General features: G+C 47.5%; 1 protein-coding gene across 2 annotated transcripts in view; it reads right to left on the bottom strand.

Moving 5' to 3' along the window:
- Positions 1-7,439: 7,439 nt before the first annotated feature.
- The window catches only part of TMEM240 (transmembrane protein 240), a 32,257-nt gene continuing 24,418 nt past the window's right edge, over positions 7,440-15,278 (bottom strand). The window contains exons 3-4 of one of the 2 annotated variants that reach the window (XM_060276198.2): positions 11,453-11,661; positions 7,440-8,280 (exon numbers count right to left, since the gene is read on the bottom strand). In XM_060276198.2, the coding sequence (XP_060132181.1) occupies positions 8,132-8,280; positions 11,453-11,661 (358 nt within the window). In that variant the 3' untranslated portion in view covers positions 7,440-8,131. The remainder of the gene's footprint in view (positions 8,281-11,452; positions 11,662-15,278) is intronic. The other variant, XM_035117270.3, reaches the window with a different exon arrangement.

A 15,278-nucleotide genomic window follows, 5' to 3' on the forward strand; every position in this document is an offset into this window, starting at 1 on the left:
TCTGAATACCAGTTGCTGGAAACCACAGGTGGGGAAGCATGCTCTTGCGCTCAGATCCTGCTTCTGTGTTCCCCTTTAGAGAATCTGGTGGGTTGCACTAGATCCATCAGGACTCTCCTGCCGAAATCACCTTCCACCATCCCCTTTTTGATCCCCTCCTCGCCTTCGTTGCATCAGTGGCACAGAGCACTTTTAATGTGACGGCCGTTTTCTTAATCCTCTTCGAGGAATGCCAGTTCCTTTGAGGCTGCCTTCGGAATGAAAATATATGTACTTCTTTATGACTGTCGTTGGAACCAAGATCCTCTCCAAGCACCATTAAGGAGAGCTCACAGCCACTAGGGAGCCAGAACACCATCGCCTAATCGGATACCTTGAAATCTCCTAAGAATGGCAGCAGGCAAATTGGCGGTGGTTTCGCCTGCCCATTCCCTCCACAGCTTCTGCATCTGGAGAAGGGTAGCCGCACAGATCTGCATAACATTTGCATGTATTGATGTGTATACAGAAGCACTTGCCATCATGTAAACCGAAGGGCAGTAAATCTTAGGGGAAGGCATGCTTTTTCCGTGCTCAAGGAACAGGCACTCTCACCTGCTTCCCCCCCACACACACACACCTGGCCAGCTCCTCCCACCATTTGGCCCCCAGAAGCTTGCCCAGTAGGGAATGTGGCCCTCAACTATTTTTAAAAAACAAGGAGGGTGCTGTTCGAACCAAGAGGGAAGGATGTCTTCAGACATGTCCTCACCTGCTCCTTCCAACCTATTGTTCCACCCTCCCCTTGTGTTCTCCATCTTTCTGTTGCTGAAGCTGTGTGTGTGTGTGTGTGTGTGTGTGTGTGTGTGTGTGTGTCGCAATTAACTTCTGGGCTGCTCTGAAAGTAGCATTCAGCCCAAGGCGAAGGAACTCTCTCCTGCAGAAGCAGAGAAGGAAGCATTTTTCTGCAGGGCCCTCTGAAAAGAAAAGAAAGCCCTGCTGGATCAGGCCAGTGGCCCATCTAGTCCAGCATCCTGTTCTTACAGTGGCCAACCAGATGCCTCTGTCGGAAAGCCCAAAGCACAACTTGAACCCCACTGCATTCTCCCCAACCTGCATTTTCCAGCAACTGGTATTCAGAAGCATAGCTGTCTCCCGCCATGGACCAGGCAGAGCATGGCCATTGCGGCTGGCAGCCCTTGAAAGTGTTACGTCTCCATGAATTGATCTAATCTGCTTCTAAAACCATCCAAGTTGGTGGCCCTCCTGCAGCAGCGAGTTCCATGGTTGAGCTATGTGCTACATGAAGAAGTCCTTTCTTTATCTGACCAGAATCTTCCAACTTTCAGCTTCACTAGATTTCCACAAGTTCTGTCATTAGGAGAGAGGGAGAAGAACTTCTCTTCTCACTTTCTCCAAGCCATGGCGCCAGCCTGTTTTACCTCTAGAGCAGCAATTTTAAGGAGAAAGATTCGTGGGGGTGTTAAAGTGAATTTTGTTTCAGAGGGACAAGCCCTTATCTGACAGAATGTCTGGTTTTAATAAATATTCTAATTGTGTAATGTGTTTTATTCTGTAACGTGTTTTATTTTGTCTTATGTCTCTGTCTCTCTTTTGGTGGGGGGGTAAAGCCTTCAGCTACACAAATAAACAATATTTTTATTGATACCCTTGCCATACATAATGTTGCAAACTTCTATCGTGCCCTCTCAGTGACATTTAAAATGAGCTTTAAAATTCCAGCCGTGTGCCCTGTGCAACACCAGAAAATTGGCGCAACACCCCCCCCCACCTTCCATTGTTTATCACTGTCACAGTGCCCTCTCGGCTCAGACTCAGAACCCAGTGCTGGAGAACCAGTCCTGTACCCCTAAATCTGCCCTCTGGCCCTCCTTCCCTCGTCTTTTCTCTAAACAGAAGAGCCTCAAATGTTGTAAGGTTTCTTCACAGGAGTTGTTCCAGCCCCTTGATATCTGTTTTCCCCTATCCGAACCTTTCCCAGCTTCCCCCCCCCCCAAGGCGACTGCTCAGCAAAATCCCATCCTTGCCATTGTTCCCTGACAACTATACAGTGGTACCTCACAAGACGAAATTAATTCGTTCCACGAGTCATTTCGTGTTGCGATAATTTCGTCTTGCAAAGCGCGGTTTCCCATAGGAATGCATTGAAATTTAATTAATGCGTTCCTATGTGGGGAGCGCAAAAAAAGGCGCCGACTCACCCGCCACGGTCAGATGTTTTTAAGGCTCTTCACTTCCTGTCGCGGCCGCCTCTGGAGCACAGGGTGGCGAGGTTACTGTACTTCATCTTGTGAAGCACGGCCATAGACGACTTCGTTTTGCGAGTCTTCACAAAAATCGCAAAACGCTTTCGTCTTGCGGCTTTTCCGTTGCCCAAGGTGTTCGTCTTGTGAGGAACCACTGTATTCAGTGGCAATCTGTTAAGTAGCCTAAGCTGAGAGAGACTGTGGCTTGTGAGGTCACCCAATCAGGTCCATAGTTTAGCGGGAGGATTTGAACCCCAGTCCCCCAGGTTACAGTCCCGACACACTAACCACTATACCCCTCTGGTAATAATGTATAAATAAATATACATATAGGATATCAAGAGACGAAACAAAAATGTAGCTTTTATGCAACAGGCCGCATATAATTCTACTCTGAGCAGATGGATCAGAATTAATGGGCATGGCTAACATAGGTCCATTCATTTCAATGGGTCTAACTCTGGCCTGGATAAAACCCCAAACCTTTGGAGTAGCCTTCCACATCACACACACATTCACAAATTCGCTCTCTGACAGCAACCATCGAATCAAATGAACTGTCAGATTCATGGGGTTAACTTTGGCAGTAGATTTCTCGTGTTTCGTTTTGTTTTTCCTTTTAATCACAGACATTGCAATCAAACAATAATCACAGACATTGTCAATATTTTTTCAGAAGGAGGGTCTGTCCAATTTACCCCCTCCCCTCTTATAATTTTTTTTGGTAACATTTAACAAGGGGGCAGCTTCTCTTTTTTTTTTCAAAACACAAAGCCTGCAACATTTTAAATCATAATAACAACGGTGGCCTTTTCCCCTCCTTTCTTTGCCATGTCTACTTGAAAGTGAGAAGGGTGGAGAATTGGGTTTCTGGCGCGGGGCCCTGATACCAAACAGATTTCACTCGGAAAGTCCTTTGTACTGGACGGACCTTACTTCCAAGTAAAGCGGGCACACGATTTAGATGACGAGAGTTAAATGTGCTTAAACCAGAGCAGCCACCGGGTTATATTTAATATTTATTTGGCATTCCCCTTATCAGGTGTTTCTCTTCAGCAGACCAGGTACTTTGAGGCAATGAGAAGATTTATTTTTATCAAATGTATGAGCCCACTAGTCCTGATTGGTGCATCTCCGGAAATATGCAACGAATGAGAGGTTGGACTCTGCAGAAGCAAAACAGCCCCAGGCAGAGAGACCCATTGGATAATTTTCTTTGAAAAATAAAACAAAAGCAAGCCCCTTTCGCTCTTCCTATTGCGCTGCTTCAATCCTGCGACCTCCCAAAGTCTTTACTGGTCACCCCCACACCCAATAACTCAGAAACCAGTCCCAAGTCCTACTTCCATGGCAAACCTCAGATTTCGTACATTAACGCAGCCTCCATCCCTTCATGGCAAGAGTGTGTACACTTGTTGGAGGGCATTGATATACAACAGCCGTAAGCACAGGCACACAGACCGTACACTCATTGAGCACCACGTGCAAATAACTACGGGTACACAACTCGTACAATCTGTGTTCGCAGATTGTACACAGTTTGGACGTAAGGTACAAATACCCCTCGGGTGGAAAGCCGTCATTAGCATTTGCCAGAGCACACGTAAAGCCACTCAAATCAAAGGCTTAAGCACACTCAACTCTCTGTCAGATCAGGGTCTTCCGCTCCCCTCCCCCCCAAAAAAACCCCCCAATTCCCCAAATCAGCACAGAGAGAACATTCCCAATATGGCCTGGCGAGGTTGTTCCTTGTTTTAACATGGGTATTCATCCGCACTAATGCATGCATGCAATTCCGTTTGGATTATTATTGTGGTTTGTTTTTTTCTTCTTTTCTGTATAATTGTAAGCCGCCTAGAGTCTATATTTTATATATATATATAAAAAGAAAAGAAAAATAAGCGGGATATCGTCTCAAATTGAAAATAAATAAATAAACGATCGAAACAGTTGGCTGGTGGACATCCGGAAATTTGAAAAAAGAAAAAGACGACAGATGCAAATGGCTTTGTCTGCATTCAAAGTGGGGGACGTTTGTGCACCTGCTTCTGTTTCCTCAAGCCCCCCCCCCGGCAATGATGGGTGAGTCAACACCTGTTTGATATCTGCCTGCCACATTGCTCTTGCAGGTATATGGCAGCAACTGGCGGTGGAATTTCTGCCTCGTAACAAAGTCCTGTGCCCCTTTATGAGCCAGGGCAGTCAAGAGACCACCCCCTTGGTTGGATGAGTCACCCGACACACAAAATGGACCAAGCCTTTCCCCATAAATACGCATAAAAATATTTTTAAAAAATCACTCTTCATGTGAATCCTGGCTGGTGAGTTTAATAAACAGGCAGCAATGGAACTGAGACTTATCTCTGTATGCATGAAAATGGCGTGTGCCCACTTCATGTGTTCAGAAGAAGACATATGGGCATAAAGCGCCAGAGGACCAGCACCGTTCCTAAAGTCCTCACCAACTCCACCTCTCACCTTCCTGTATTGAGCAGGGAATCTGGCTGAATGAGCTCAGAAGCCGCCTTGCAATTGAGCAACTGACTGTGCCTTCAGTGAATGAACAGATCTGTTCATTCCCCCCCCCTTTCCCCCCGGCTTTGGACACCCAAATATTTGCATTTTTAGGACCCAACTTATTCTCTGCGGCTGGAAGCAGTTTTAAACGTGTTTTAAACAATGCATTCTGATTGTTGAAACCTGCCCTGCAGCCTTAGAAGGTGAAGAGCAGGTTGTTACTATTACTATTCTTATTATTCTTTACAACAGGAGTCCCCAAACTAAGGCCCAGGGGCCGGATGCTGCCCAATCACCTTCTTAAAACTGGCCCGCGGACGGTCTGGGAATCAGCATGTTTTTACATGAGTAGAATGTGTCCTTTTATTTAAAATGCATCTCTGGGTTATTTGTGGGGCATAGGAATTCGTTCATATTTTTTTTTCAAAATATAGTCCCCCCCCCCCACAAGGTCAGAGGGACAGTGGACTGGCCCCCTGCTGAAAAAGTTTCCTGACCCCTGCTTTAGAATAATGAGAATTAATAATATCACTTCCCCCAATTTCTCCTTTTTCCAAGGCTAAATTCAGTTCTCCACATTTTCTGCTCCTGTTTACAATTGTGATTATTATTTTTAAATCCTCACGGAAATCTGTAAGTCTATGATCTATAGGTCTATAAGTGGCTGGGGAAACCCAGCCAGATGGGCAGGGTATAAATAATAAAATTATTATTATTATTATTATTATTATTAGGAAGAAGAGGAGAAGAGTTTGGACTTGATATCCCGCCTTTCACTCCTCTTAAGGAGTCTCAAAGCAGCTAACATTCTCCTTTCCCTTCCTGCCCCACAACAAACACTCTGTGAGATGAGTGAGGCTGAGGGACTTCAGAGAAGTGTGACTAGCCCAAGGTCACCCAGCAGCTGCATGTGGAGGAGCGGGGACGCGAACCCGGTTCGCCAGATTACGAGTCCACCGCTCTTAACCACTACACTGCGCCGGATCTTAAGTCTTTCCAAAATTCATACGCAATTTCCCCTGAAATTTGCATGCAGTTTTCCTTGAAATAATGCATTTTGATGGGTTCTTTAAAAACAAAAAAAACTAATATATGCATTTGGATGCAGTCTTTCCCCTAATGTACACATTTTGCTCTGCACATTACCTGGCTGGAGAAATGCACTGCAAAATTTCAGAATTCCGAAAGGCAGCTAGCTGTGTCTCGGTTTGCATCCTGTTTTGGGAAGTCCGAATCAGGTAGGTTTGCATTAAAAGCTGATTTTTTTTCCCCGCCTTTCGTTTTCTCTCTCACACTTGATGCCGCACATGTCCTTTTGAGTGCATGAAAAGGGCTACAGTCAACTCATGTGACGATGGTTTGTTCCTTCAACATCATGAAGCCACTGCAGAGTTAAGCCTTGGAGGAAGCCGGTCTTAGAAACGCTACAATAGTTAGAGATGGCAGACCCTGACTGTCTGGTCCAGGCGTAGCCACAACAGTGCCCATCTCCAGCTCCCATCAGCCTCAACCAGCATAGCCAATCAGGGATGATGGGAGTTGTAGTCCAGAAACATCTATGCTTGTTGGCTATGCCTGGACTCTGGGCCCCATTTCCCCATCTAAACAGAAGATTCCAGCCGTGGTAAGCCGAGAATCATCATGGCCTAAAACAGGGGTGGGGACCCCATGGCCCTCCAGGTGTTGTCGGACTGATGGGAGTTGTAGTTGGACAACCTCTGGAGAGCTGCAGGTTTCCCCAGCCCTGGCCAAGAAGAGAAGCAAATCTCCACTTAAAACAGGCGCAGAAGAACTCTGGGCCCTCCAGATGTTTTTGGGACTACAACTCCCACCATCCCTGGCTATTGGCCATGCTTGCAAGGGCTGCTGGGAGAGTTGAGATTTCAGCAACATCTGGAGGGCCCAAGGTTCCCCACCCCTGAGTGAAAAGTACAGTGTGATGGGGAAGACCCTTCTCTGCTTGAGACCCTGGAGAGCGGCTGCCAGTCAGTGCAGACAATACTGGGCTGGATGGACAACGAGCCTGACTTGGTATAAAGCAGCGCTCTCCATTCTCAAGTAACATATTCTAGCATTGTAGAGAGTTGGACTAGATCCCCCTTGGGCAGGCATAGGCAAACTCGGCCCTCCAGATGTTTTTGGGACTACAACTCCCATCATCCCTAGCTAACAGGAGCAGTGGTCAGGGATGATGGGAGTTGTAGTCCCAAAATGCCTGCCTAAGGCGGTCTCTTCCAACCCTACAATTCTACATTCACAAGACCAGTTGACAACACACACACACACAGGGCTCAATGGTTTCATCATGAGACCGATGGCTGGCTGAACTAGCTCTCATTTCGCTGCCATGCTCCCTGTCACATGTTCTGGACAAGTGGTTAAGTTATTACAAACACCAACAAATGCCATTTGGTAATCGACGTGTTTTGAGCTCCTAACGCATTAGCGACGCAACATTTATCAAGGGATAAATCATTCTCAAGGCAGGGTGATGTGAACAGTTGGCAGAGACACCCAGGGGGGCTGACATGGTCAGAGATAAACGTCAACGGGCTCTCCAACACATTCCACAAAAGCCGGTGTCTTTCCGCCTGGCTTCTAACCTGCTTAACATTTTTTTCACAGCAAACCAGCGTTGCTCGGTGCTTCCGAGATCGTAAACAAATCAGACAGGATGAACTACAGGATCCCATTAATTTAAGAAACAGAACAAAAATGTACAAATGGGGGAGGGGAGGGTGTTGTGACACCAAGCTAGCAACTTGGTTCCAAAGGAACCAATACGCAACAGAGCTACCGGGTTTTATGAATCTCAAGCCAAATCTGCAATTGGAAACCAGACGCGTTCAGCATCCGGGAAGGGTTTGGGGGGTGGCGGCGGGAGGGCGGGGGGCGGGGGGGGGATATGGACACACTTTAGGCTAAACATTACATCTTCTGTCCAAACTCACCTACAAAGACTTTGAACAACAACAGATTTCCGAAATAGAAGAAGAAGAAACCCCAGAAAACAAATAAATAGCCAACAAAACGCAAAAAAGGGTACATCGGCGTTGCAGGACACACCATCGAGGAGGTTGATGGGCTGCGGAAGTACAATGCAAATTCTCTTTCCGTTTTGTGTCTGTTTTTGTTTACATATATACAGGAGTCCACCAATAAAATGGTAACCACAGTGCAACGTCCCGGGAGCCTCGCAGCCGGGACGGGATTGGATTGTGCATTCTCTGGGCGTGCCAGGCTGACACACACTGATAAGGGTAACTAAACGGAAGTCCTTACAGTGGCGTCCATTGAGGAACGGGCGGGGCCCCTCAACAGACGGCAAAAAGGCCGAGTTCTACAACCTCTCGACAGTCTTGGGTTTCTTAGAGGTGTCTGGGGCTGGGGTGCCCGTTATGGTACAACTTCTGTTTGATGTGCACCATGTTCCCGGTCGGCTCGTCGTACTGCCGGTGGTGACGTTTCCTGAACTCCTTGAAGTTACAAAATTTTGGAATCCAAGACCAAGGGGTGTCTGTCAAGAGAAAGAGAGAGAGAGAGAGAGAGAGAGAGAGAGAGAGAGAGAGAGAGAGAGAGAGAGAGAGAGAGAGAGAGACTTCAGTGAAAGCTTAGCCATGCTTAAAAACCCAGCCCACGATTGTTATGGTGGTAGACTTTGGGAAGCATTTCTTGTTTATGACTACTTTTGGTAAGTTTGTAATAGGGGCCTTTTTCCAGGCAGAATTATTATTATTAATTATTATTATTATTATTATTATTATTATTATTATTATTATTATTTACTTATACCCTGTCCATCTGGCCGGGCCTCCCCAGCCACTCTGGGCGGCTTCCAACAGAATATTAAAAACATGATAATAATAATAATAATAATAATAATTTATTATTTATACCCCGCCCATCTGGCCGGGTTCCCCCAGCCACTCTGGGCGGCTTCCAACAAAACAGAAATTCTAAAATACATCAAACATTAAAAACTTCCCTAAACAGGGCTGCACTCTGTTTCTAGAGTGAAGAAATCCCTTGCTGATACACATCAAATTATCCACCGATCGCCCAATAGATCCTGATCTATGACTTACCTATCATGATTTATGGAGTTTTGGGCTTTGAAACTCTCCTTTAATTTATATGCAAATTTAATCAATTTGCTCCATTTAATTCCCACGATTAGTTAAGATTTATTTAATCAGGCAGCCATCCTACTTGGAACTAGAGAGTCCCCAAACAGAGGAAATACATCTCCAAAAAAATCAAACCCACAGGTTTGCATAAAATCTGCATGGACTAATGTTCATGTTTGCATGCTAGGCTCTCTCAGTGTCGAACACCAGAGATCTGCACTTGCGGCTGATTTGCTACTGGTCCAAGTTACAGGTGCTACTATGGGCATAAAAAAAGCCCCTAACAGCTTGGAACCAGTTTATTTCTGATTTGCTGCACTCTTGATGGGGGTTATATTCCCTCTGAAGGAGGAGGTACGTAGCTTGCGGGTTCTCCTGGATCCTTTGCTGTTACTTGAGGCTCAGGTGGCCTCCGTGCCACCAAAGCCTTCTATCAGCTTCGGCCAGTGGCCCAGCGGCACCCCTCTCTGGGCAGGGATAGCCTAACTTCTGTTGCATAGCTGCCAAGTCCGGATCGTAAAGATCCGGGATCGGCAGCGCGCGCATAACCGGAAGTTGCGTGACGCAACTTCCGGTGGCGCTTCGCCCTTCTATGGGCACCAGAAAATGGCGGCGCCAGCACCGGAAGTCGCTTCCGCGCATGACCGGAAACACGTAAAAGCGACTTCCGACGCCGGCGCCGCCATTTTCTGATGCCCATAGAAGGGCAAACCGCAACCGGAAGTCGCGTCACGCAACTTCCGGTCATGCGCGGAAGCGACTTCCGACGCCGGCGCCGCCATTTTCTGGTGCCCATAGAAGGGCAAAGCGGCACCAGAAAAATGGCCGCCAGGAAGAAGCAAATTAAAGGGACAATGCCGGGATTTTCCGCCAAACGGGAGACCGCCGGGAAACGGTAAGAAAAAAGGGGTTTTCCCGGCGGATACGGGATACTTGGCAGCTATGCTGTTGTCTGTGCTCTGGTAACCTCTAGGTTAGATTTCTGCAGGGATCCCCAAACTAAGGCCCGGGGGCCGGATGTGGCCCAATTGCCTTCTAAATCCGGCCCGCGGATGGTCCGGGAACCAGCATGTTTTTACATGAGTAGAATGTGTCCTTTTATTTAAGATGCATCTCTGGGTTATTTGTGTGTGGGGCCTGCCTGGTGTTTTTACATGAGTAGAATGTGTCCTTTTATTTAAGATGCATCTCTGGGTTATTTGTGGGGCATAGGAATTCATTCTTTTTTTCCCCCAAAATATAGTCTGGCCCACCACAAGGTCTGAGGACAGTGGTGAAAAAGTTTGCTGACCCCTGGATTACTGCAATGCATTATACGTGGGGATGCCTCTGAAGACAGTTCAGAAACTTCAGCTGGTGCAGAATTCGGCAGCCAGGTTGCTCAATGCGGCAGGACGGTTTGAGCAAATAACGCCAATCCTGGCCCGACTGCACTGGCTGCCAATTAGTTTCCAGGCCCAATTCAAACTGCTGGTTTTCACCTATGAAGCCTTAGACGGCTCAGGACCACAAGCACTGCCTCTCCCCATATGAGCCACCCCAGACCCCGAGATCATCTTCTGAGGCCCTTCTTCATGAGCCTCCTCTGCAAGAGGTCTGGGGGGCGGCAACAAGAGAACGGGGCCTTTTCTGCAGTGGCTCCCCATTTGTGGAATGCTCTCCCCAAGGAGGCTTGCCTGGCGCCTTAATTAGACATCTTTAGGTGCCAAGAAAATAAGACCTTATAACCTCCAGCCCTTAACTTTCTGTGGCCTTTTAGAAGTGGGTGGGGTGTTTTTAATGTATTTCTTTTCCCACTTTGTTTTAATGTATCTACGTGGTGTTTGCGGGGGGGGGGCAGTTGTTTGGTTGTAAGCTGCTTTGGGTTGTAAGTTGTTTTGGGGTGCCCTGGGCAAAATAAAGGGGCTAACAAATTTAATTAAAAAATAATCATTATTATTATATTTAAAATTAATTTGCTGTGAAATTGGGTAGTTGTTGCTTTTAATTGAAACCAAACAGGCAGGCAACACAGAGCAGGGTCACATTCTATGATTCTACGCTAAACATCATTTTACGTGCTTCTACCATGTTGTCCCTTCCCCCCCCCCCCATCTTTTCTCTAAATCTAAAAGCCCCAATAAAATAAAATATATACTGGCACCATAAATTTGTTGACTCATGGTTCAAACACTCAGGGCTGCATCCAAGACAAAGTTCTGCTCACCCACGTGAAATAAATGGACATGAATAACTCTGGCCCACTAATTTCAACGGGTCAACTCTGAGTAGGACTTTGTTAGAGGGGACAACCCTTCATTTCTGCTGGACATCTTTTCGCTCAGAAGCCAGAAAGATGACGTTCGCCTGGCTTTCCCTTCAGCATAAGCACATTTTCACATCCTTGAGGACTAGAAACATGATCCTCAAAACGGGGACGAAAGCTTGAGGAGCAGAAACTCGAGATACCTATAAACCACGAGGAACCTGCTCCCCCTGGGGCACACGAAAACACCTTCCCTTGACGCATCGCCAGCGACAGCGAAACCCCCTCCGGCAACAGGCCGGTGAACACTCACTTACCATACCGTCGGCTTGTCCGCCAGGCTCGTACGGCGTAGTGAAGCATGCCATCCATCCACACCAGAAACCAGCTTATGCAGAATCCCAGCAAGAGTCCCAGCATCAGGTCGATTTCCTGCTTCGTGACATTGTCAGTCACAAAGTAGTTCTCCGACGAATCCACCACGGACTGGTCTCCGTCGTAGGGGATGACGTAATGAACATGGTGCCTGTGAGGTGGGTTTTTTTGGGGGGGGGGAGAGAGAGAGAGAGAAAGGGAGGAAAGCATCAAAGATTGGAGGGCAAAAGAGGAGAACAGATTGATTTGCAGCCATTAGGTATTCCGACCAAGTCCTAGGCTGGTGCCATCAGGTGGAATCCTTGAGCAGTTGTCTGGGTTCTTGCAATGAAACAGGGCCCACAGCTGATCGGTGGGATAGTGGATCTGGTTGGGCATCATTTAAAAACATCAACGTGTGTTAAGTTCAACCCCCCCCCCCCCGTTGGCCTACCAGCTCCCATGTCGCTGGCCAATAGTGCCTCGGATACCTAAACAGGCCCACCTACGTCTAAAACATCATGAAACATTCATAGCTTCTCCCAAAGCATCTTGGGAGCTGTAGTTCGTTGCAGGGGTCAGCAAACTTTTTCAGCAGGGGGCCGGTCCACTGTCCCTCAGACCTTGTGGGGGGGCTGGACTATATTTTGAAAAAAAACCTGAATGAATTCCTATGCCCCACAAATAACCCAGAGATGCATTTTAAATAAAAAGACACATTCTACTCATGTAAAAAACACCAGGCAGGCCCCACAAATAACCCAGAGATGCATTTTAAATAAAAGGACACCTTCTATTCATGTAAAAACATGCTGATTCCCAGACCGTCCGTGGGCTGGATTGAGAAGGCGATTGGGTCGCATCCGGCCCCCGGGCCTTAGTTTGGGGACCCCTGGTTTAGGGTGCCGGGAAGTGTTAGGAGACCCCTGTTCTCCTCACAGGACTATAATTCCCAGACTGGTTTCGCCATCAGTCTCTCTTCCCAGGGAACTATGGGGTTTGTAGTTTTGTGAGGGGGAATAGGGGTCTCCTAACAACAATGACTCGCTTCGGTCCGTTAATCTCAACAGGTTCGGGGCGTGCGTGTGACAGAGAGAGAGAAACAGAGAGAGAGAGAGAGAGAGAGAGAGAGAGAGAGAGAGAGAGAGAGAGAGAGAGAGAGAGAGAGAGAGAGAAGCCAAATAGCGCCACCCACAACCAGCTGAACAATGTGGAGCTGATCCAGCATATTTTCCTGCAGGAAGCATTTCAGTTCAATGAGGCTTTCACCAGTAAATGTCCAATTGGATGGTGTCTCCTTGGTGGAGCTGGCCACAGGGCTCAAAGTAGTTACCTTTATTTTATTTACTGCATGACTTAGTTGTGGCATATCTTCCTATACACATGAAAATGTAAAATGCTGTCACGCTGCAGTTCATGTGGCCACCAGAAGGTGGCCGTTGCAACTGCAGCATGCTGAATAGCAGGCAGGCAGGCAAGTATTTTGTGTTTTTATCTAGTGTTTTTATGCTGGATGAAGGGTGGTATACAAATGGAATGAAAAAATAAAATAAAATAAAATAATTTAAAGTAAAGTAAAGTAAAATGAGGAAGCTCCTCCCTCCGTGAAACATGCCTGCAGCAAGGTTTAATGGAGGGAGGGAGGTGAGTTGTGGTGGGATATGTGAGAGGGGTTGTAAATGGAGGGTGGGGGAAGGGCAGCAGGCAAAAGAGTGAGCAGGGTTGATGAGCATAGCAAGCAGGGGTGGCAGCCCTTTGTGTGTAGGTGTATCTCAAAGCCACCTATTCAGGTAAAATACAAACAGGGGAACATAAAAGCCAAAAATACCGCATAATGTACAATACAACTCCATTAAATGAATCATAGAACCATAGAGTTGGAAGGGACCATGAGGGTCATCTAGTCCAACCCCCTGCAATGCAGGAATCTTTTGGCCAATGTGGGACTTGAACCCACAACCTTGAAAGTAAGAGTCTCATGCTCTACCAACTGAGCTATATGGATTGCTGCACATCATCCAACAACCTCCCACCCACTAAAATATGAACAGTGCAGTAGGAGAGGCTAACTTAACTACTACAGGTAAATTACTGGGGAGTGGGGTGGAGAGAGGAGGCTATTTTTATGCTACCCCTTCCAGGTTTTGCAAGGTTACAGGGGAGGCTGCAATTTGGCAATGGGGTGGGAGGGATTTAGGGGGTGGAGCTCATGGGTACCATTAAAGGGTCCCTGCCCTTTCCCTCCTCCTCAATAATTTGGGCCAAATGGTTTAGGGTGAAGCCGTAGCTCTGGGACAGAACATCTGCCTTGCACACAGAAGGTCCCAGTTTCAATCCCTAATGGCATCTGCAGGTAGAGCTGGGAAGGTCCCTTATCCGAAACCCTGGAGAGCTGCTGCTGCCAGTCCGTGCAGGCAACATTGTGATCTGACTCAGCACAATCCCTGGCATCTCCCAGGTAGGGCTGTTGTGAAAGCCTGGACAGCAGCTGCCAGTCAGTGCAGACAACACCAAGCTGGGTGCACCAATCAGCTGACTCAGGTGCCTTCCTCAATCCCTGCGCCTAAGTGCCTTGTAAACTGTGTCCAGAAACGCTCCGCTGAAGCAGCTTTGTCACCTTGCGTCATGCCTCCACCGCAAACCCCTTTCGGAGGCTCAGACACGGCTGGAAGGCGCGCTGTTTTCTCTCCCCTGCCGCCGACCCTTCCCCAGTTCCCTCTCTGCTGCGCTCCCGGCCTCTTCCCTCTGTTCACGCAGCCCCACCCTGGCGGTGCACCTTCACTCTAGCAGCCGGACAGCCGGGCTGCAACAGAGGAAGATGCTCAGCACCACCTACATCCCCCTCGGCAACGCAACAGCCCGCATCGAGCCACTGCAGAGTCAAACTTGGTCACTGCAGCAGCAGCAGCAGCGAAAGAGCAGATCTCCCGGTTCCACTTCCAAGCACAGCGGCAGGAAAGCGCTCCCTCAACTCTCGCTCCCTGTTTTGTCAGGGACAGGCATTTCCCGATTCTTTGTGCCCAGGGTGACGAGCTGCTGGGGGGGGGTGTCCCTAAAAATAATGAAAAGTGTTTCCGCATCTCCATATGGGCACAGAGCTTCTGCATCAAGTCACAACCTTGCCCAGGTGTTAAGAAGTTAAGTTTCGGTGGAGTGGGTGTGCATTTGCAAACCCTCCAAATCTTCCTGTTTTCCAGGGACAGTCCCAGATTTAGAGAAGCCTTCCCAGATTCTGAGTTGATCCCGGAGTGTCCCGCTTTTCCTTAGGATGTCCCTGTTTTCATCGGAGGAATGTTGGAGGGTATGGAGTTATGTGACCCCCGAGCCAAGGGGGTATACAACCTTTAGAAGAACACCTGAAGGCAGACCTGTGTGGTGAAGTTTTTTTTTTAATATTTAATGTTTTATTATGTTATTATATATGTTGGAAGAATGGCTGGGGCAACCCAGTCAGATGGGCAGGGTATAAATAATAAAAGTATTATTGTTATTATTGTTATTGTTATTATTGAATAGGACGTCCCTATTTTCATCGGAGAAATGTCGTAGGGTGTCCATTTACCCAAAGGGCTCCTCCAGATAACCTGTTTCTTGAGCCTTCATCCTAATTTGCTCGCACAAAGCCTACACGGAGGTTTTCTGTGCTTATGGTGGTTACAGAGTGGTTCAATGTGGGCATATGTCTTCGCTTCCAGTCAGTGTCTGTCCTGTAACTTCCTGCTGAAATAATTGTTCTGGCTTATTTCTCATTGTAAGAACCTAAAAAAAAAAGAGCCTGCTGGATCAGAC

The sequence above is a fragment of the Zootoca vivipara genome, chromosome 6, assembly GCF_965207765.1.
Source record: "Zootoca vivipara chromosome 6, rZooViv2.hap1.1, whole genome shotgun sequence".
NCBI lineage: Eukaryota > Metazoa > Chordata > Lepidosauria > Squamata > Lacertidae > Zootoca > Zootoca vivipara.